The sequence below is a fragment of the Mastacembelus armatus genome, chromosome 22, assembly GCF_900324485.2.
Source record: "Mastacembelus armatus chromosome 22, fMasArm1.2, whole genome shotgun sequence".
Classification (NCBI taxonomy): domain Eukaryota; kingdom Metazoa; phylum Chordata; class Actinopteri; order Synbranchiformes; family Mastacembelidae; genus Mastacembelus; species Mastacembelus armatus.
This window is the reverse complement of record NC_046654.1, coordinates 8,461,610-8,485,636: the sequence shown is the minus strand read 5'-3', so window position 1 is coordinate 8,485,636 and position 24,027 is coordinate 8,461,610. Positions and strand designations below refer to the sequence as shown.

The 24,027-nt window shown below is 39.9% G+C and overlaps 1 protein-coding gene across 2 annotated transcripts in view; it reads left to right on the top strand.

Annotated features, from left to right (window-relative positions):
* Positions 1 to 24,027, top strand: part of rps6ka1 (ribosomal protein S6 kinase a, polypeptide 1) — a 48,848-nt gene that overhangs the window by 5,532 nt on the left and 19,289 nt on the right. The window contains exons 1-2 of one of the 2 annotated variants that reach the window (XM_026304863.2): positions 328 to 949; positions 8,579 to 8,623. In XM_026304863.2, coding sequence (XP_026160648.1) covers positions 887 to 949; positions 8,579 to 8,623 — 108 coding nt within the window. In that variant the 5' untranslated portion in view covers positions 328 to 886. Of the gene's footprint in view, positions 1 to 327; positions 950 to 8,578; positions 8,624 to 24,027 lie in introns of those variants that run through there. The other variant, XM_026304843.2, reaches the window with a different exon arrangement.

Here is a 24,027-nt window from a genome sequence, read left to right as displayed (position 1 = left end):
CACATATTATAGTTCAGCTACATGCTCTGTACATTGCTCTGCACATCAGATGAACACTCATCATCATCTATGTTCTTTTTATGATGGACAGCTTTTCCTTCGCACACACACAGTCTCTTCTTCTGTGATGCACCTCCTGCACTTAGAGTCTTTCAGGCCGTTCATGAATTGTAGCCTGGTCTGCATTACGTATTTGCAGTTCCTGTCTCCACCAGGTGATGGCACGATCAGACCTGGGCGGAACAAGAGGAGAAGTGGGCTGGATAAAATCCTGCTGGAGTCTACCAATAACAGCTCGAGTTGGAGTCTGTTCGTACTACAGAGACACACTGAGGTCTCTGCGCGTATCGCACACTGCTGGGAACCAGGCGGACAGTGAGAAGTCTACCTCTCTTCTCCACCGGGAGAAATCGCAACCACACGAGGAGGAAGACGTCGTCGACTGGAAACACAGCTCGGGTCTTGGCTAATTCCGTCAGGTGGCATTAGACTCCTGCACGGCCCTGACAGAGGATCTTGGATCACACAGTTGGCCACTGCTCTTTTCTCCTCTCCCGCTTGTCAAACCCAGACCCAGAGTAGCCAAGGCGCACATTTGGGGTGACGAGGTTGTTTGTAAATTAGCACTTTCAACAAATACACTCAAGCGGCCAACCGAGGCCGAAGTCAAATCAGGGGATTACAGTCGTTTGTAAAGCTCTTGGTTGCTCTTGCAGCGTCTGCATGCTCGGTATCTTAGCTGGGACACAAATCTGCTGTACCTGGACTTAGGACCTGAGCAAGGAGCTCCTCAGTGAACTGCACTTGACAGGAGCGGAACGAGAGAAATTCGGAGAGACCAGATTCCTACTTGAGCAGCTAAGAGGAAACTGAAGATCCTGCGAAAATGCCTCTCGCACAGATCGCGGAGCCATGGCCCACGATGGAACTAGTGCAGCTTGAAACTGAGGTAATAAGAGGTGAAACGACGATATAATGTCACCCACTCATGTCACATTCAAGTAGATTTTATTTGTATTTTCATTTGTGTGACATTACATTTGGTGAATAATGTGTGAATTCATTTCTAGGAGCACATCTCGCCCCCAGGTTAAGCTGTTCAGGTTCCTCTTGAGGTTAAAGTCAAACTGCTTACTTAGTTTCTAAAATGACTGGATAACTATGCGTTGGTTAATCTCCCTCTCTTGGTATATAGACAGCTGGGGGTGGGTAGACATAAATCATTCATAATATCTGCCCTGTGTTTTAAATGAATATGTATTTTTAATCAGGTTAGGCCTAAATCACAGTGTGATGAGTAGCCTGACCATTTTGTACAGGACACTAACAATATATCCACATTGATACTCATCACTGGCCTGTTCCAGACCATAATTGGCAGCTTTAAACACTGGGGATCTGTTTCATCATCACCCATTCATTTGAGAGTTTTGATTTAGCTCCAGAAGTAGCTGAAAAAGTTCCATTTAGTTAGGATCCACTTTGGACTGTTTGACTAAAAGCTCATGAGCAGCTCATTTTCAGAGCTTGTGGGCTGTAAAATGAAATGTACAGGCTCATCTTCACTTTCTGTCACTGTTCTCAAGTGGTTTCCAGAGGCTTCTCTGTGTAAAGCCTTCACACATGGCATCACAGATTAAGGGCTGTGAGAACCTGTCCACTCCTTATGGTGATCATTAAATTAACAAACTACAGGCTATGCTACCAGAGCAGTACATCTGTTTAATGTAGGCTTTTCTTTTTCTTTTCAACGCACCTGCACCTGCGCCACGGTCTATGAGTGTCCGGGCTTCAAGTAAACCTGTCTTCTCTGAAGATGACAACATCGTTGAGCACGGACACACATGAATATTTAATGTTTTGCAGTTTGACCATAATAAATCTCAGAACAAGTACAATTTTCAGACAGAGCTCTGTGGCCTTAATGTTGTCCAGACCTTTGTTATTCTAATGCATCATTATACACGAACTCTTCATTTGCCTCTTGAACAGAGTGGTCGCTCAGTGAATATGCATCATGACCGCATTATGGTCTTAATGAGCAGATACAGGCTGCATAGAAACAACATGTGGCACACTTTTACTGTTGCCACTGTAAAATAATACTGTAGGCTTGTCTACACATAGGCTGTTTTGAATTAGCCTGCCAATTAAGCAGACGATGGGACAATGTGATACCTGTGTTCTTGTGTATATGATCTCACTGATGAATAGCTCTGTGCACAACATATTCACAGTGTCCCCAATCAGCTTTGCTGTCTTTTGGCTGAGATCACCCTTCTGATTTCATGAGAGTGGAAACATAATAAATGTAGCATTAAGAAGAAATAGATTCTTAGAATTTGCAAAAAATTTGAGTGAAAAATTGCTGCCATTGTTTTAAGAAGCTGAATGCTCATTAAACTTGAGGCAGCATTAAAAAATAAAATACTCAAGATGGTCTAATGAGTCTAAACCCATTAAGCCATGCAATTAATCAGTCTACAGGCTACACAAACACTACTCCTGTCAGTGATGTAGAAATTACTGAATGTGCACTTGCAGATACGGTTGTTACAGTTAGATTTTAAAGCAGACATATATCAGTATTGTTGCATATGATGAATGAAAAATGTGCACATAATTCAGTAAGAGGCACTTCAGGTAATTTAGAAACAGTGTCATCCTGACTCCACTGTTCAGCAGAACCCACTATTTACAGTATTCTGCGGCATGTGAGTTGGCTGGGTAGCGTATCGCAGCTGAACAGATGGTGCTGCAGAGCCTGTGAAGAGTGCTAAGTTTAATACTGTAAAAAAAAAAAAAAAATCTCAGCCTTTGCTCTGTGCAGGGGTCTGAATTCTTTGATAAACAAATATATGAGGTTCTTGGTAAAAACAGGCTATATGTGTGTAAACATCAGTGTGTACATCGTAGGGAGAGATGATTTTTGTTCTCATATATCAGTGTCGGCCCCCAAAATCCAGTATTTGTAATTAATTTGTTCACACAGTCACTGTCAGATTGGGATCTGTGCCATCTATCGCCGTCACCAACCTACCAGCCAGCTGTACGCCTTGGTTCCCGATGGCAGAGACAGATAGAGATGGAGAGAGAGAGAGAGAGAGGGAGCTGGCTCAGATTGATTGAGCAGAAAGAGCAAGTGAGACTGGAGCTCATGCCAGCAAACATGTTGGTAGAGTCATATGGGAAGCACAGCAATGGGAGTCTTAACTAGCCACATAGATGAGATAGACACATTTGTCAGATTTGGAAAGCAGAAGAGGATGGAAGAAAAATCACCTTGTGTAACAAAACTGCCATTCTCACCTATAAGAGCTTAAACACATGCACAGAATGATGTGTTATGATTTAATGTCTGTTTCCCCATTACTCATAATGCGAGTGCTTGTTTGGCAAAGAAGGTGTCATGAATGGAAATGGGACTAACTGCCTTTTGTGACTGAAGCTGTGGCAAAACAAGCAAGAAATAAGTGTGCAGTGAGAGCTTTTCAAAAATATGTTTGATTTAACTGTTTTATTCATCACCAAGCCATGTCTGTTGTGAATTAACTGATCCTCGGTTAATCATTTCTGATAAAAGCACTTCAGCAAGTCATCCCCTTCCTGACCTGTTTGAGTCATTACCACCCACACCGGTCGCTATCACGACCAGGTCACTGTAGGTTGTCCAAAAGATCTGACTCATGCTTCTGTCAGTTTTTATAGATTTCTACTTCAGATATGCTGCTGTCTGCTGATCCACATTCCTTTAAGTCTTTAACACTGAAGTTTTTGGGTGTATCTCATTTCATTGATTCACGTGGATATTTATGAAGTTACAAAACAAGATTGCTGCTATATTCTTTCAGTGCAGGTGTGCTTCATTTAGAGTAATCAAAAGCTGTACTCACAAAATTTGTGAGTGATATTTAAGTTCTAAAAACTAAATAACAGTTTTTGCAAAACCTCCAAACATTTGTGCATCAATGAGAAATTTACACCTTTGTTGCATAACCAGTTTCTTAAAATTTGGCAAAAAAGGTGTAATGAGCAGGGGGAGAGAGAGAGGGGGGGATACCTGTTAGGTAAGGGTTTTCACTGTATTCCTAGTAGAGGAATACTGATACATTACCTGCTTTTGATCCATCTTTCATTTTTATTTATATATTATTGTTTTACTTATACTGTGGTGTGATAAAATGCTTTCAGCTGCTCTATGTGGTATGATTTATACCTTTCTGTGCATAGTTGGGTTGAAAATGAATGTTTTTTGTGACCTCTCTTCATAATTTGATCTTTTCAATCTATCCTCAGAACTGTTTGCAGTGGATAATTTAGAACTTTTTTTTGAGTTGAATTCTTACTTCACACAGGTTGAAAAGTTGGCATCTTGGTCAGATTAGACTGCATTTAAAATATAGTTCCTCAGTCCAGATATATAGTCAAATCTCTCTATTGAGTATGTGGGGCTTCGAGTCATTTTTCTGTCACTTAAAGAAATCTTTTAAAATAAGCATCAAATTATGTTCTTATTCATTGATACATCATACCTTCTACAAATTGCATCGTTGTCGCCCAGCAAAACAAAGTATATCAGGGCCATACAAGCCAAGATAGATAGTGCAGCCATGTACAAGCCTAGATGTTGAAGGTGACAGCAGGAGTCTTGGCACAGCAAAAGTTGAGTCTTTTTGGTAATTATGTAACAGGCCATCTAGAGGAGAAAGTACACTTGATAAGCAGAATGTGCTGTGTTTTTTAGTCAGGCGTGGTCAGCAGTGTACGTGCAAGTACTTGAGTGTGCTAGCTGATATCACATTCATGCTTTGTGTGTGTTTTTGTCCATGCATGTAGGTTTACCAGCAGTTAATCTGGGTGTGACCTATGGAACACCTGAGTGGGGCCGTAGGAGTGGAGAAGGGCTGGGTGGGCATGTGATGACAAAACTTTTGCTTGATTTTGTTACCTGAGAAAGTGAGCTGTCGTTCCTTTTCACTTTTAGAGTTAAAAATGAATCTGCCAGTGAAGCTTAGATTGTCTATCGTCCATCCACAGTTCAACCTCTAGGCAGTGTCACAGATTTGATGCTGGTAAACTCAATTTAGTCTCTCCTCACTTTTATGGTTACTGAAATTGGAGGAGAAACCTTTTAGCACATAAAAAAGACAGATAGAAATAGCTGTTGTCCATTTGCTGCCAGTGATCAGAAGAGGACATTGGAAATGTGACCTGCTGTCAATACTCACTGGCAGGTGAGATTACAAGAAATTTAGTCAGATAGGATCACAGGCACTGACAGAAGAGTGGGGTTATTGTATTTCTTAGTTGCTTAGTTACAGAGCTCTGCTGCTGTAATCAATCAATTAAAAAACAGATTTGTCAAACATACACAATGAGTGCTCTGAGAGTGTTTACTTTGTCCAGTTATATAATAATCCTGTGAGAAATTAAAAGTTGCTGTCAGACCCTGTCTTAATAGATTGCTCTATAAATCTGTTTACAGTATGCTCATGGCCAGTATATTGTATGAAGCGAATTTGTGCATGTCGTCTATAATGTTTCTGTGCTGTATATGTATTTGCGCAGTTTAATTCATGCACTCGTGTTTTTTTTTTTGTTTTTTTTTTTTAATGTATGCGACTTTGAGCATATTTATTTATCTGTTTGTGTGCCTGTGCTCTCATTGAAGAGACCCTGGGGAGGTAAAGCATCATTAACTGGGCCACTTGGATCAGTCATGCAGAGCTAATGAGGTTGAAATGTGTTGAGCAGCAAAATCAGGAAGGCAGTGCTCAAGTGCTCACCACACACACACACACACACACACACACGATTCCCACTGTTGGTTCTGTACACCCTTAACTGAGGAAAGATAAGTGAAAGGAAATACCGTATTTTCCAGACTATAAGTTGCACTTTTTTTTTAGTACTCTGACTTGTCGCATGACTTATGTGTATATTTGCAGTGGTTTTGTCAACTAGTCACTAGCATTAGAATGCACGAGAAACCTTTTAGCAAAATTGTTCATGTCTGTTAGTGCCCTTGATCCTATCTGGCCTATTGGCACTCTCGTCTCAATTCAAGATAAGAAAAAGAAAGAAAAAATTTATATGTTCACACTAAATTATAAATCCTAGTGTAACCTAGTGAAAATGAGGACTGAGTGCAGGTAATAAAATATGCAGCTGAAACAAAGTTTAGAGTGTGAGTGTTGACATTCAGGCAACCTGAGAGATGAGGAAGACGCGTCGCTTCACCTTCTCCTTAACGTTGGCATAGTTGCACTTCTGCCTGTTGTTATGTGTAGCCTATGTTCTTCATAGGTTAATTTAGACTATAATTAGTATAACTAAAAAGTGCGACTTATACACTTATATATGTTTTTGCTAAAAGTGACCAATATGTCGGTGTGGCATCTAGTCCAGAAAATATGGTAATCAAAATGTGGAGTGAAATGTGAAGATTTCACCTGGTTTTTGAAAGAGAGATTGAATTTGAGTCCACTATAGTAACACACACTGCACTTCCTCTCAGGTTTCTGTACCTGACTTCTAACTGCACTTCACTGCCTAATCGCTTCCATTTCTCCCATGTCACTTCAAGTGTTGTTTCTTACAGCTTTTCTGACTGGCAAAGTTTGGCTAAATTAAATTGCATTCTTTGAGTTCATGAATGAAGTCCAAAGAGATTTACTTTTGGTCTGTACAAATGCCTGCTTCTAGTACCCCTCCAGTTTATAGCAATTACTTGTTGCTAGAGTGAAACTCAAAGCTGAAAGTAAAGTGCATCCAGTTGCCAAATACATCCAATCTTGCAGAACAGAAGTGAATGTAGTGTGAGGTTTTATAGTGACATTAAACTAGATCCACAGTGTGTTCTTTCTGTTCACAAGGTCTTTTTTTCCCTTCACTAGAAGCCTAGAAAAGCTGTTCTGATGTTACTGCCTGTGCCTCTTTATGCATCTCCACACACTCCGTTCCCTTTCTGCTCTGGGTTTGATTGTGCACTGCTTGTCATTGGGCTAACTGCCTGTCTTATTTTGTGCAGTCCAAAGGAAGAGGAAGCGGGAATGGAGGAAGTGAACAACCTCAGGGTAATGGAAAAACAAAGCAAAAAGCGGAAAAGGAGGGAGTTGTTATTTAGGGTGTTCTCACACTGGGCCAGAGTACTAGTCTCTGGACACTTTGTTTGATCATTTGGAGAGGTCATTTATCATCAAGTTTACTTTCACATTTCTCTGTGATATGAGACTGCATCATTAAAGGAGCACCCCACTTATTTTACGTGTCTGTGTTTATTAACTAGTCAGAGAAATTAGATCTCAGCATCTGAAAACATTCATATAAAATATTCTGTGGCTCTAGAGAAAATTTGACAAGTCTAAGAAAATGAGATCAGTGGGCAGACCTCAAGTTAAGATTGGATTACCTTTTACAAAAGAGGTAAAATAAACTTTGAAAGACTTGGTTGAGTTTAGACATGTTTGAGTTTTGAGTTGCATTATGGGAAATGTAGGATCTTGTGTTTTCAGACTTTCAGTGTCTCATCTGCAACAAAGCAGGTGAAACTGATTCATGACAAATGGACAGATTGATATACCTGTGTAACTGCTCCCTTTGTTTTTTGATCAGTTTAATTAATCTCCAATGTTATTTTTCAGCAAAATTTGTATCATAGTCATCAACATTCCCCCCCCCCCCCCCCCCCCCCCACCTCCTTTCAGCAGATGAAGCCTAACTGTCACACCTATATGAACAGATTATCAGTAATTTGTTTATGATATCTGAAAATACTGACATGAGTAGTTGTTTTTACACTTTCCATCTATGGAGTTATTTAACTTTAAATGTGTGATTGTGGTGAATCTGAGACTGCCTTTCTGGGCCTCACTTGAGTTAGAAAAATGTTTCACGCAGTACTGAATCTATAAATGCAATGAGTCAGCTCTTCTTCTCATCTTCCTGATGTTGTATTTTTGCCTCAGTGTCAGTCTGGCCTCTGTAGACTTTACGTACTGGACAATAACAAGTGATCCTATTTGGATTTGACATTATAATGGCATCTGCTTTTTAATAAATTACACCACAGGTATTTGTGTTTTAAATATTGCCTCAATCGTCCTTCTCTGTCCTCATCATTGTTCTTAATGTCCCACCTTTCTGTTCAGTAGTTTGAGATACACATCTAATCTGACTGAAAGCCTGCTGTGTGTTCAGAGTTAGCCACCAACATTTGCTGTATAACATATCGATATTTCATATTGGCTGTTGGACAGTCATTTTTATTTACGTTTTTTTTTTTTTACAAACAAAAATGATTGCCACTTTCAGCACAACTTACCTTCTGGGGATCAGATGAAAGATATGCATTTGTGTGTCAGCCTTAGATTATTAGGTTTGCCAGTGAAGGAGCAAAGTGCTCGATACAATGGACTGCTGCCACCCACACAGTCTTGCAAATATTCACTTGCATCCCTCTACCTCTCTTCCTCTTTCTTTCTGTGTTTCTCTCCTACACTTACACACAGACATGCACGTGTGTGACACATGCACTGTCATGCCCACTGACTGATTCTCACATCTGCTTTCTTGACAGAATGGCCAGAGCACTGCTGAGGATGGAGTCACGTCTGCTGTCAAGGTATGGGACTTCTCTGAAACACACACTCACAAATGAAAAAACACACTCAAACAGACACACCCGCACAACCATGACTCAGTATGCATGCAGCTTAACATCCAGTAAATGAGAGTGAACACTCGGACGCAATAGAATTCTTGGCTTTTGTTTGCGAACAGTGAAATTCCATCATAGGCCAAATTCTTGTATGAATCTTAATTTTGAGTCATTTCCGTTCTTACAAAAGGAGACAAGTTTGCACTCGCAAATGTGTAGCCATATGTTGATTTATTCACTTGGCAGTTGCATTGACAGTCCACTCTGGGGATCAGCTGGGTAGAGTTTAATGTGTTAAATATTACCAGAAAGAGGGTACTCGAGCGACAGTTGTGTATAGTGATGCGTCTCGGTCTACATGAAAGGGCCAAAGTGTTACAACTGGTGTGTGTCCTCATGTGTCCAGCAAACGTGTTAACCCGTCATACAAATACACTCAGGCCTCCACATACAGAAACACACATTGACAAAGAATCACTGAGTCAGGCCCTTTCTGCCTCCAGGCTTGTCTTTACGCTTTATTGTCCAGCACTGAAATGTGATATTGTTTCCCCCTGAAGACTATGTTCCAGCCATGCAGCAGAGCACAAGGAAGTCTCCTTCCTTGCTCTACCTCTTTTTCTTTTTCTCCTCGCTCTCAAGGGGGAGAGACTCTGGAGTATCTGCAGTCTTCTCTTTCAGTTCAGAACAATGTGATGTGACTGAAGAGGCTGCACTGGTCAAATCCATTAACATAAAAAAGTGGGCCATGGGCAGAACAGTTGAAATCGATATAAGGACATTTTAGCCACATTATGATAAATATATGAAAAAATTGCATAAAATAATCAAAATACTTATCACTTATTTTTGTTTTGTTTTTTTGTTTTTTTAATTTGCTCTGAATCTTTCTACTTAAGCGTCGACTTTAATTTGTTAATTCTGGTCAACTGCTGATGCAGAGCATAAATCCAATACAACTGAATTTCCAATTTTATAGTGACACTGAAAAAGACACTGGTTTGTCACGTCACAGCAGGTACCTGATCCACGTAATAAGGTCAGTATCAGCAGTGATAGCAACCCTGCTGCTGGATTGGCACATCCCCAATTATATCATCACAACATGACTCTGCTAAAAATTGATAATATGTTATTATGGCTCAGGCACTGTTGTGATTCTGTATTATATAATATATAGTGTATTATGTACATGTGTTAAATGCTTGGGAAAGTAATTCAGTAATCAGGTTGTTTCTGCTATCTTGTTAATTAAGATGTTCTTCGAGCAGGAGTGGTAGCTCATGCTTCTCAACCAGGACGGTGTGAAATGCAGTAATATATTAATAGACTGACTGATTAAGTCAAAGTCCAATTTGTGTCATGATGAGATCCTGGTTGTGAATGGAGGTAGATCAGGGAGTCATAACCAGGCACCACTGAGGTCGATGCCAAGCTTCTTTTTAAATGCTAGAAATCTGATAATGGTTGCTGTTATCTGCTTTAGCCATGGGAGTTACCTGGCTCCAGCAGACCTGGTGGGAGCAACTGAGAGTGAAGTGCGGGGGAGGGGATAAAGTTACAACTTGGAACAAAAGGGAGCGAGAGGGTACCTGCCCTTGCTCGCTGATGCTAATGTTAAAACCTGAAATGCACTACACAACACTAAAGGGATAATCCTCTGCATCTGTGTTTATGTGTGTGTGTGTGTGTGTGTGTTTGGGGGAGGTAAGGTAATGTCAGCTTTTTGTCTCTGGAGAAAACAAGCACAGCACTAATGAGGCATTTACTGTCTCCTGACATTTCTCTCTGCAGCTCTTCATAAAGGTGTAAAAATTGTCAAATACACTAGAGCATATTACCCATATAGTAGTCCTACTTTTGTCTCTCCCATGCTTTCTCTGACTCATTAACCTGATAGTGAAGGTGACTGCAGAAGGTAAGAAGGTGAGGCACCCTGGCAATGTGCTGTACAGCAGCTTTCAACCTAGTGCTTCTTTTCATCATCTGTTTCAGGACAGGGGGACATAAAAATACACTGCAGCAAATTGGAAATCAGGTTGTATGGTGCTGAATAGGCATCACAAGTTCTGATAACACAAGAAGTTGTCTTTAAATTGATTTAACCAACTGTCTAAAGCGTAAAGATAATCACTTTATAATGATACAAGACAGAGAAAATTATCAAAGTTAAAGCATCTTTTGTTTCATTATCATTGATCAATATCATAAGAAAACACAACAGTTAAACAATTAAGTTTAACTAAAAGCAAAAAGTTAAGATTCTGTTGTCAAAGTACATTAGCTGTTACTGACAAATAGCCTCTAGTGAGGTGTGTTGATAAGATGATCAGATAGCAGAGCACAGTCACCTGAGAGGGCACTTAGCAGATCCGTGTCGTCGCAGAGAGATGATAGAACCCAGCAATTTACTCCCTGGCGCAAAGCCACCGACAATGATCTGCTCCTACACAAGTGTGGACATTGGCCTGTTCCTAACAACAAATCACATCAGCCTTAGTTTCCTCGAGGATACCAGGCAGGAGGATTTGTTGACTAAGCTCAAACAATGGATGTAAGAACCCCAGTTTCACAGATGGAAAAACTATGCACAAACTGTATGTAGAGAGGGGTTATTTGTTTTACTTGTCAAAACAAAGTGAAATTTAAGTAGCCTTGTGAACCTGTTCTCATTCTTATAGGATTCATTTAGTGGTTTCAGCTTTTCCAGTGTGAAGATTTGTTGCTGTTCTGTTTCATGTCATTGTAAAGTGAATATGTGTTAGAACTGCTCCACTGGACAGAGAAAACAAGTGGAGCAACAAGTAAATGACATTATGCAATAACCCACAACAGAATAAGACCAACAATGAGGCGGCTAGACCACCACAAAGATAGGACAGAAAAAAATTGGACAATAAAAAGTAGCACTTCCAGAGAGAGCTTGTGAGTCAAGGTATTTTTGAAAATTACTGTAGTAAACCTGCACTGTGTATACATCAGATTATACAGCTCCAGTATTTAGAAAACATCATTTACATTCACGTAGCTGGTTAAAGAAATCCAAAGTGGCAGAGATAACTACAGTACAGACACACGCACAACAGCTGGTGGATGCCATATGTCAGAATTTGAGCACTGGCATCACTATAAAACAAACCATTGTCAGCCATTTCCTACATCTCCAAATCAAAAACGACTCTGATTTGACATGAGTGACAAACTACAGATCCGGTCAGGCATGCAGGGGGTAGTTTATTTACCCTGGTCTAATTTACTGAGCTGTACACATTAGTCTGCTGTACTAATGGAAATAGTAAATGAAGTAACAATAGTCTCTCATTGTTAGTTGTGTTTTGCCTTATCAGTGAAGCTGAGTCACTTGTTTCAAGTGAAATCATATTATGTATTCCTGGTTGCTTTCTTGTTTGTGTCCGACATAAAACAACCAGAGACACAACCAGTATTATTAGAAAACTAATATTGAAGCTTTCAGTTTGTAAATATTTCTATAATGTTAATTAATTATGACTAAAGAAGCAATCACTAAAGTTGAATATCGGAGAAAAAAAAAACATCCTCAGGTATTTATTAAAAGTTCAACCTTCATAAAGTCAACTAGGGTGTGTGTGTTAAAGCTATTCGGACAGACATTTCAGCCCTTGTGCTTTATTACAAGAGTTTTGCAGATTATAGATTTTTATTTTATTTTATTTTTTTACGTCTTGTAGTACAACATTATTTACAGCCTCATCTTAAGAAATTGTAATCCTCCCAGCAGAACTGGTTGTCATGGTTACACATCAAAGCAGCTGACGGCCAGCATGGCAGAAGCAAGCAAAGTTATAATTGGATAATTTGTGATTTTCAATGTTCCTGTAAATGGAGGGCACATTGTGGAAACGGGAGCTTTTGTAATAGTCCTAGACACAATGGGGGAGCACGAGGCAACTACTAGATGAGAGGTAATTGCATTCGCACACATACTCACCAAAGTAGGATGTCGCAGTGCCCTGTTGACATTTTGGCTTAGCATGGTTGGGCAAGAGGATTTAAAAAAAAAAAAAAAAAGCTTCAGTATTCAGTAATTCAGTAATCCTCTGGGTCACTTATGTAGCTAAAATGCAAAACATCCTATAGTTTCAGCTTTTAATTTATTGCTTCTTATTTCAGTGTATATAATTGTAAATGTAATACATGTGGTTGTTGGACCACTGAAAAACAAGCAATTTGAAGACCATGGACTGTGAGAAACTACATTGGGCATAAAATAGACTTCATTTAGTTAGTCTTTGTAGTGTTTGATTTACACTAAAGTATGAATTCTCACCGACCAAGGGTTAGGGCAGAAAGGGGATAACAACTTTGGTGTCACATTGGCGTCAATATTTTTATAGTGCTTAATGTAGATATTGGCGTGATGGCTAGACCAGTACCTGATCCCGTTTGACCTCGGAAGCTAAGCAGGGCTGGGCCTGGTTAGTACTTGGAGGGGAGACTGGCTTAGAAGAACATGGGCCACTGAGTTTGCCACTGAGGTTGCACAAGACAGTGTGGTCTTAGTGTCGGTCCCAAGCCCAGCCCGATTAAATGAGGAGCACCAGGAACGGCATCCACCGTAAAACTTGTGCCAAATCAATCGTGGATCAATCGATCCCCTGTGCATCCCCTAACAAGACCAGCTGAAAGGAAAAAAAAAAATGTAGATATTGGCTTCTAGGGTAGCTAGGTGCTGAGCGAGTGGTATTTGTGCTTCATGGGCTGAGTGACAAGAGGGGACAGTGGAGCATAGACAGGAGCGAGGGAATTGTCAAGAGCATGAGTCGAGAGGGAATGGAGGGAGGAGCAAACAGCATAGGAGGACTGGAGCACAGAGAGAAGAGTGGAGAGCAGGGAAAATAGTAGACTACCCCTGCATGATTCTCCCCCCAGTCCATCACTTGTGGCCACAGATGCAGTCACACAGTTTAGAGCTTTGTGACTGAAGAAAGACTCAGCATGCAGGAAGCCAAAAAGGAGGAAGTGGCAGAATAACTCAGCACTTTGGGTCTCTTGGGAATGAAACAGATGCAAAAACATGTTTTTGTTGCTCTCTGTTAATTGTGATGCAACGTACCACTGGCTAATCTGTTTTTAAACTCGGATCACCGACCACAGGCCTGTACTCACAGTGCATTTTTGCCTTCATGTTAATGTGTGTCAGTGCAGCCTTGGTGTGGAGTGTTTCCAGGACTGATTAAATATTTACCAGTGGTGAGAGTGTAGGTAGAGATCGCAGCTTACATGGTGTGCTTTTTGACCTCTGGGCTACCATATAGCACTGCAGGACCAGCAAATCAGGAAATGGGAAATTCAAGGCTGCATAGCCTCGCTGGGTGTGTTCGTGTAACTGTAAGCCTCTGTGTGCACATGCATGTTGTAGGCATGGCAACTGCTCTCTTCTTTTACAAACCTGACCTCGCACTTGATTTATTTGGCATTACCCACCTCCTGCTCCCCATGGACACACACACACACACACACACATGCACACACACATACACACACACACCCACTAAATAAACACATGTACATATTCCACAGACTAAGCAGTCCTCTCCACTTCCTGTAACCTGTCTGTAAACTGAAATCCTGCAGTTACCATTGTAGATGTTATATAAGATGGTCCAAGTGACTTCACGCATTGTGTACAATGTGTTTCCTGCAGTAATTTGTTGTGTATTGTGCACTTTATGAAGATATTATGTCATTACTATAGCAGCTGCCACATGAACGTCTAGTTTGTACCTATGCATGTGTGTGTTTGTGCATTATAGTTGAATAACTACCAGTCAAAAGTTTGGAGACACTTTACCATTGAAGTGTGTACAAACTTTTGACTGGTACTATACGTGAGAGTAAACAAGGTTCAAATTCCTGTGTCTTCATCAATAGCTGTGGTCACTAAGTGAATGAGTTTTTTTTTTTTTTTTTTTTTTTTTTTTTTTAAAGCAAAGTTTCCTGATGCAGTGTTTGCCCTGCCTGCTTTTCTGTTCCCATCTTTTCTCTGTGTGTCAGCCTCTTATGGAGAGTGCTCTTAGTAGGCATACTGCAAGTATCGCTCCTTTGAGGGCTTTCAATCTGGTAAATTCACTGAACTCTCCTCAGAGAGCCCGAGGACAGAAAGACAGAGGAGGAAGAAAGACTAAATCCTTTCTTTTCTACCTTCTCACTTGCTTTACTCCTTCTCTCTTCCTACTTTAGCTGTCTTCTTTTCTCTTGGCTCGCATCACTGCAGGGCCTGTTTGCATTTCACCTCTTAATGAGATGCCGCCTATCATTTTTACAGAGCTCCACTTTATTGCCCCTTTGGGTTTTGCTGACTAACAGTGGGACTCAGTTGAAGAAACTGGGCATGTGCGTCGGACAGTTTTTTTAGAGCAGTGCCGTGTGACTTCCCGCAAGGTCTTACTGAACCTCATCTTCACACCAGTAAAAGCACTGCTGTCCTACAACTAATCTTAGTGTTGTTATTGTCAGCATATGTTGAGTACCAGCTAACCAAATATTGCAACATGGAACTCATTCATCGGTTTTCATATGTTTAACAAATAACCTGACACTATCTGAGTATGGTACTACTCCTCAACCATCTGCTGCTCCTCTTTGCCAAGTTCCACCGAATGCCAAGAATGATTTGTAAACACTATGATGATCATATCACCAAACCTGTGATCCTGGGCAGGAAAAATATCAGAATTTGAGCCCACAGTTAAAATATTTGAACTTTAATTTTGACTTAATCTCTTACTCTATGCTATATAAACATCTTTTTGTGCTTTTGGGTCTTTTTGCTTCCTTTTGCAAGTAAATCCGCCTCCAGGCGCTTTAGTCGTCCAGTATGTGATCAGGAATAAAATACTTTTTTCTCTCCTAAGGAGCTCTAAGGTGTGTAACTGGTGTACCAGGATGTTGATGAAACAAAGCATGCACGCTTAATAGCAGTTAAATAAATATAGTAAACATTTATGGAAGGAACAGACATTAGGGCAGAGAACAGCTGTTGAGCTGTACTTTCAGCTTAGTCCTATGTTTTGCTGTGCTTTCCTGCTCTGTGCAGCATCATCAAACATTTTCAGAGTCGGAAAGTGTCAAACACAAACCAGACCACCATCTTGCATCAAAGCATGAAATCTTGCTAGAGGAGTAAGGCATTATGCCGGCATCTGCTTGACTGTCATCTGCAGTGAGGAGAGGCCTGTATTAACAGGATTTGGACATGCCTTGGAGCTCCACAGAGCTAAACGCTTCACATTCCACTGCAGGGTTAGAGGGAGGGGTTATTAGTGGGGGAGAAGGGTTGATGGGAAAGTGAGTAGAGCTGTCTGTGGCATGTTATAACACTTTGGGCTTTCGGATGTAGACTAAAATGCACTTAATGTATTATTGTCCAGTCACACACTGTTGGTGAGTTTTGTGTCTGTGGTACTGTGAACATGTGGGATGTTTTCAGTCCAGATGTCTTGTAGAAATTTACATACCATGTTTTTTCTGTTTATTCTTCCTGCTGCCAAAGATAGGAGCAGCTTTTCTTATTTGGTTATTTCTGGCTGTTGAGCTGAATTTCTGCAGATGTATGTGTTTTGTGCACATATTTACATTCCACAAATGACTGATTGAACATAGTGCAGTAGTAAAAATGAAAAAAGAAACTTTTTTTTTTTTTCCCCCCATGAGGGAATTGCTGACGGCAGCACTGTAGCACTGACTCGGAGGTGACATTGTTTGTGCCCATCACAGATGTGGCTCCAGCATACACACAAATGCATAAACCCACACTCACACACACACACACACACACACACACACACACACACACACACACACACTGACAACCAGAATAGTTGAAGAATAGCAAGCTGGGTGTGAGCTCGAGGGTTTGTGTTTTTATAGCATTGTTTTGCTGACAGGTTTGTCATTGTATCAGTCAGTGGTTTGAGAGCGTTGTCTTAGATCACACTTTATGACAGGACGCCTACAATAGGAGGCAGCCTATGGGCACACTCACGGGGCCTAGCTTTAGCACATACACAGGCAGTGTGCAGTGTTTGTCTGTCTGCTTCTGAAACAAGAATATTTATTTATTTTGCTCATTCTTTCATGTTTTTGTGTCTACTGTTTTCCTGTTCGTACATGACCCAGACAGTTAACAAGCCTCTGAATTGACAGTATGATTTGCTGGCCTCTAGAATTGACAGAGCTTATTGCTTTTTGCAGCCCCCCCCCCCCCCAATTGATCCTATACTTTGTCTCTTTATTCCTCCCTTGGTAACATATATTATTACCTGTCATTCCTCAGCACCTCCTTTCATTTCCCTGGTTAGTTATTAACTGCTAGTCAGCTAACTTAGTAATGGGCCGAGAGCTGCTCATAAAAGATACACCCAAAGGATACAATGAAAGAATCCATTATTGGCAGTGTACCTGCATCTTAAATGGATGTAAAAAACAAACTCTATCAATTATCCAAATCCAAAGGATTATGCTTTTATAAAATTAGATTTAGTTGTTAGTGTCTAGTGCTGGGGTGCAATCTGAACATCAAAACTGTGGCTCAGAGTTCTCAGTCTAGAAATGCAGCAAAAGATTAAGAGAAGAAACAGATCTTGGCGATATTTAGTGGATATGTATTGTATCAGTACAATCCCAGGCACTTGTGTGCGAGGGTGCACGCCGAGCACAGTAAGTATAATACTTTGCAGGTTCAAGAGTGTGTTTACATTTAGTTATTAATGTGCCCACACAGTGTTTTATCAGAATGTTAAAAGCCCTTGTTTGCCTTTTGTTAGTCTTTTCCCAAAGCCTTGAAGGTCAGCCTTGTTGTCACAAAAAATATAAAATGCCATAAAAATCAGTAGCTGATAGATTCCAGTGCCACTTGAAACCCCAGCAGTTTTGGGGTCATGTCAGCTTAGATTAACAAATGAAAGCACATTAGAAAGAATATCCTTAGGGTGTCTGGAGAAGAAAAGTAGTTAAACTTTTCTTAATATGATAAGTAACCTTTGCCTCACAAAACAAAGTCTGCTGCTGATTTTTAAACTGTTTTTACAACAGAGGTGGCACTGAGGTTGGAAACCTATTGACACATCTTTCTGTGTGCTTTAACACATAGTTTGAACATGCATCTTTTATATCTGACTCATGTGAGTAATGTAACTCCACTCATACACCACATCACTACTTCATACCACTCAAATTATATATATGTGTATATTTAGTTATAAATATGAGCACTTGAAGTCACCCTAAAGTTGATCTGAAGCATGGAAAGCTGTGATGACAATCATCAAGGAGATTAGCGTGTTGTCAAAGACGGTGAAAGATGGCTGATAAAACAAATGCCATTTCACTGTATCAAGAAGTTTCTATCACTGATGTGCTGCAAATGCCTGTGCTGTTCAAGTGAGCCACATCCTGAAAGGTGATGCCCAAGTTTGATACCACATTTGAAAAAGAGATTCTGTTTGTGAGCATTATGTTACTGTAGATAATACTCTTTTGCCTCTGTTGGCTTGTTTGTGAGAACAGATCTGATGTAGGTTCACCCAAAATCTATCAGCCAACAACGTACACCAGAGCTTTTGTTTTTTAACTTTGCCAATACACAGACTTGTGTTGCACAGAGGGGTATTGCCTCTCCAGAAATTAATTACTGCCCTCTTAGCAGCATCTGCTCTGTAGCAGAAGACATTACATTGTCAGAAAGCTTCTTAAGTGACTGGAAATGATGTATCTGAATTATGATTAGTGACTACATGACTGTCCACTCAGTTATCTGATCTTTTCATTGCATGTTTACATAATTAATGAAGTCAGTAATCTACAGAATAGTCAACCATGAAAAAAATGTTATTCATTCTTATTGTCTCTTTGTCAAATTTTTGTATTATCATTATTGTTACTTTCGCCCTTTCTTGCTCCCCAGCTCCTTACAGCACGCATGATAATAACAATGAATATGTCAGCTCCAACGACAACAAGGTCTGGCTCATTTGATTATTATGTGAGCAGGCTGACAAGGAAAAACCAGACCTGTCGGTTATTGCCTTTAATTCATGTTTTATCAGATGACAAAAATCACTGCGATATCATGTGGAAACAGCCTCTGGATTCTGTTATAGTGACGTATTGAGTGGATGCATTGGTGTTCCAGTTGCACTTTCAATGACGACAGGGAGGGAACCCTGATGACGCACACACACACATATATACACACACACACACACACACACACACAGATCCTAAATGAGAAAAAGCACTGAGGCTTGAAGATGCCCTCTTTCATGCTCTCCATCTCAGTGCCCTGCTTCATTTTTACTCTCTACATTCCTGTACAGCATCCTCTTCCACCTATCTTCCATCACTATTCCTCAGCACAGCTCCTTAAAGACTAATTCATCATTGTCTCATATTCCAGATAAAGCCTGGCTATTTAACAATTTGTTAAGCAGGTGTCCTTGACTGTCCTGCCCTATTTTATCCTCTTTGCTTCCATTCTCAAAAAAACGTTTCTGAGCCTTCTGTGAAGTTAGTCATTCAAAGGCCAGGACAGCCTCAAGTCAACTCTGACTAAACAGCTTTTGTCAGATCCTGAATGCTAGTTTTTCAGCAAGGTCATATGAAATCTTGCAATAAAAGGATGTTTGACATTGTGACTGAATAGCATTCTGCAAATCAGTACATTCTGATGAATAGTTGCTGCTGTGTTTGGTTCATCTGTTATGTATAAACAACAACTCCGTGTACCTACTCCTACAAGTCAGTTAACAAGAGTGTGGAATGGAAAATCGGCTTCATTACTCAAGTCGGACTGTTTTCACCCTGAGACAGACACACACACAAACACACACAGTCACAATCTTATGGGTACAATAAAAAAAAAAAAAATAATAATAATCTAGGCTTGTCCACATGCAGGCACATGCAAACAAAAATGCATACACACCATCATTCACCTCTTATCAAGTGAGTCATAGAGTTGCTTTTATGTGGCAAGTTGATTGAACTTCTCCAGAAGGTTTTAACGCAGATTAAAATGGCCCCTTTTCCTTGGAGTAGCTAACAGACCTTGTTATGATTTCCTCTGCAGGCCTGTGAGGGGTGTGTGCATTTTAATGTGTGCATGTGCAGCACTGCCTGAAGGAAGTAAATCAGTGATTGGTAGTGATGTTTCCATGCTGTTTGCAGTGTGTGTGTGTGTGTGTGTGTTTGTGTCTGTGTGTGTGTGGGTTTGGGGAATTGGTAGCATCTGATTGAGGTGCCTGTCAAACGGGTGTCCTGTTATCTGAGTTTATCATCAACAGAAACTGATGTTAATGGTGGCAGCAGTTTAGGTGGCTTGAGGTGCTGGTGGGCATATAAACACACATGGTTTACAGCTCAATTAGTCAGCCTGCCTCTGTGGTACAAGGGGGACCTAAATCCATTCTGTTGTGCACGATATGACCTCTGTAACTCTGTTTTCTTGCATATGAGCTACAAAATTTTATACACAGCCCTCTGTTTTCATAGGATGCTGTTAAACCATCTCTCCATCAAGGGAGTTTTTTTTGTTTTTGTTTTTTTTTTTTTTAAGGTTATCTCAATGGATGATTTTCTCCGCAGGCAATCTGGAAAGGAATATACAGATTGATTAAAATTTAAAGTCATATTTTTTGTAGTTTTACCCATAATTTCCACAGAGTCATGATATCATAAGCGTAATCATTAAAATTAAATCCAGTGAGGCAAGAAATCAGATAACAAGACAGGTTGTCTTCTTAGGGGGGGTCCCCATCCTTTGTTTCACAAACTGTTTACACAGCAATACTGTTCATACGGCTGTGTGATGTTAGGATCTTTATGTTCTATAGTTGTACAAACTTTGCTGATTTCATTTTGCATACAAATAGCCTGTAAAGTTATATAATAATCATTCTTTTTTTTTTTGCCAAATCAGAATGGATGAGGTGGTGTCTATCATTGCAAAAGAAAAAAACGCTGTAATTGTTATTTACAGTTTGGATGATAATCTCTGACCCCGGCTACAGTCATATTAAAGGCCTTAAAGGTCAATTCTAATTTTATTACATTTTTTGTCAGATCTGATCTTTTTGCAATTCATGTTTGTAAGTGACATGTTTCTGGTTCTCTATGTGAGCACCACTGAGGCCTTAAACTAAATGTTAGACATGTGCATACTAAAATATCAACAAGTCAAATTACATAATTCTCTCAAAAACTGCTCGGTTATATGTTTCTTCCAGCACTCGTTGCCTTTGTTGTCCAAGAAAAAAATATCAGCTTTAGACCCCTTCAGCACCTAATTTGAATGTTGCCAGTAACTTGGTGAGTTAAGTGTTATTACCCATAGAAATAATGTCATGTAAAAATGAATTGAGGTTGTATGAAAATATAATTTCCCTTTGCATATTCCTATATAATTGTAAAAAAAAAAAATGTAGCCATTAGCCCAGACCGATATTGATATAACAAGTCTTAACACAACTTTAACAGGTTTCTGTGAATGGATGCAACACGACTGTGTATACAGTATACTGAGCATGTCAATCCAAATATCAGTGGGTTTTAAGATCCCAGAGCAGACCAGAAACCTGCTGGACCTTAACTGCATGTTCCATAGACTATGACCGATCTATCTGTTCACTTCGTCCCTTCCTCCCTCCTTTCTTGGCTGCTGTGGTCCTAGTTGTCATGGTTACTGTGTCATCAGCAGCGCTAAGCTTGGATTGTGACTTGTGCTGCCAGGAGGGAAAAGATTTATGATAAAATGTATGAACACATGCTGACACGCACTTCTCATAAATCCTCAGTTGTCTATTCCATTGATGTCCGTTTTCATTCATATGTTAGTTGGACTTTAATCGTACATCCGGTTTTCCTCCACATTAGAGGACACTAAGTACAGTAGTCATTACACAGGACTACTCTGACAGTCAGCCCCATTAATCATCCAGTATTTGGGTACACTGGCTTACAGTTAGGTCTGTGTATGATGAAAGGTCTCTGATATTAGAATCACAAGCTGCACTGCCAACCTTTAAAGGCCATCATAATTTATTGCATCCAGACTGAACAGATAAACTCATTTTTATGCAGCAACAGATGGTAAGCAGTGGAGGATTTTGGTGTCAGATTGCATATTGAAGTAAAATGTGAAGAGACAGCGGTGCTCTGTTTGTGAAGATGGAGGCTGGCAAATGTTACCTCGAAGCAACATCTAAATGTTTCCTGTGTATATGCATGTGTGGCCTTGGTTGTCGTACCACCTCTTGTTTTACAAGAAAGATGTTGAAAGATGGAGACAGAGAAAACACAGTTGCCATAGTTTCACACTTCTCCCTCTCAGGGTCGATTAAGGGAATTCTTCCAACCAGTTCTTCTCATCCTTTATAGTTCCCATTAATATGAATGCTGTTGGCGTTTGTTCTTTACTTTGCCCTCTCTTTTTTTCTTTTTCGCTCCCTCTCTTGATGTAAAAAAAAAACTCTGGTGCATTCTTTTTTAGATTTATGTTTCCAGTTGATGGTTTATCTTGTCATTTTAAAGTCTTGCAGTTGTTTGTTCTGTCGCTCATGTTTCTCTTTCTTTGTGGTTTTTCATGTTACACCCAGGAGCATTTAACCTTTGACCTTGGTTACCATGGCAGCAGTGTCATGTGCAATGTGTTTTTTTTTTTTTTTTTAGATAGACTCATAATATTGATTCCTGATTGTCAGCCGCAGCACAAATTTTAGCATTTGTGTCGGAAGCAGCACTGTTATTCATCTTGGCTGTGTGTTGGTCTAAGGAATCAGAACCGGTGGTTCCAGTCTTAAAAAGAGATTTCATCCATACTGATTTGACACATTGACATCACCAGTGGCAAGGCTCCATATTTGTAAATGAATTAAAGTACATTTTGTCTAGACCGTCAACATCTGTGACATTTCCAGCTTCTTTGGCAAGTACACAAGTTGTCTTCATTCACTCCTTTATAACCAGACTTTAAAGGTGCAATGTGTAAAATGTAATTTAGTGGCATCTGGTGGTGCGATTGCAGAATACAACCTTATGAACATCCATCACACCCAACCCCACTTGGTTTTATGCATGAAGAAAGGTACAGTGACTGTCACCTTTAAAACAAAACACATTTCCCAGAGTCAGTGTTTGTTTTATACATTCTGGGCTAAACATTGTGGTACAGCACCAGCTGCCTCTGTGGTAGGAGATTCACTTCGTATGTAAATTTTAAAGGATCATTCTGAGATTAAGAAAATTAGATTTTCCAGTGATTACACACTGACAACATATTTATGAATACTATATTCAATTCCTAATAGATCACTCTAAATATAACACACTGAACCTTTAGGTCACATGCAAAGAATAAGGCATGAGATTGTTGGTGTTTGACAAGTTCAGAAAGGATAGATACAGCAGTGTTTTGATTTATTTTTATGTGTGTGTGCACACTTACTCTTCTGTGTTGAGGCTGATATTTAAGGAACGATGAGAACCACGAGAGGCAGGAAGTATTGACTGAGATATGAGGTTGCTATTTTTGTTGTGACTGCTGTGAAGAGTTTCAGCTAAAGGTTACATGATGACACAGAAATTAGAGATGACTGATGTAAAGCTCAGGCTACGTTATTGTTTGTGTAGTTCTGCATTCAAACAGTTTAACTTTCACGCCGATGATTTCATTCTCTATATTACCAGCATCCACTTTCTCTTCTCTCTACATCTCATCTATCTCTCTCAATCAGTCTCTTTTTTATTCTCTCTTGACTCTTTTTGCCATTTCTATTCTTTTTTTTTTTTTTTTAATTTTTTGTCAATTTATTGACCGTTGCTGCCACTTGATATTACACAAGGCCATTGTGGCTTCATGTCAGCTTGCCTGGCACTGAACTGCCTATCATCTTACTGCTATCCTTTCTGGTGCTATTAATATTACAGATGCCACAGGATTTCCTGTAGTATCTGTGCTAATCCTGTGCTACCTCTGGTACATTTCCTGTAGCATCCACCTTCCACTTGTCCATGGCATCAATGATAAAACTAGTACTTGTGTCAGCAGAGACATTTGTCCTTGTCAATCAGTAGTGTTAGCTGGTGCTGCATGTTTTCAGGCTGGTATAATGCACATTGGGCTACCATCCACCATGTGTGTTTTGGTACGTATGTACAGTGGGTACGGAAAGTATTCAGACCCCTTTCAATTTTTCACTCTTTGTGTCATTGCAGCCATTTGCCAAAATCAAAAAAGTTCACTTTTTTTCTCATTAATGTACACTCAGCACCCCATCTTGACAGAAAAAAACACTAATGTAGAAATTTTTGCAAATTTATTAAAAAAGAAA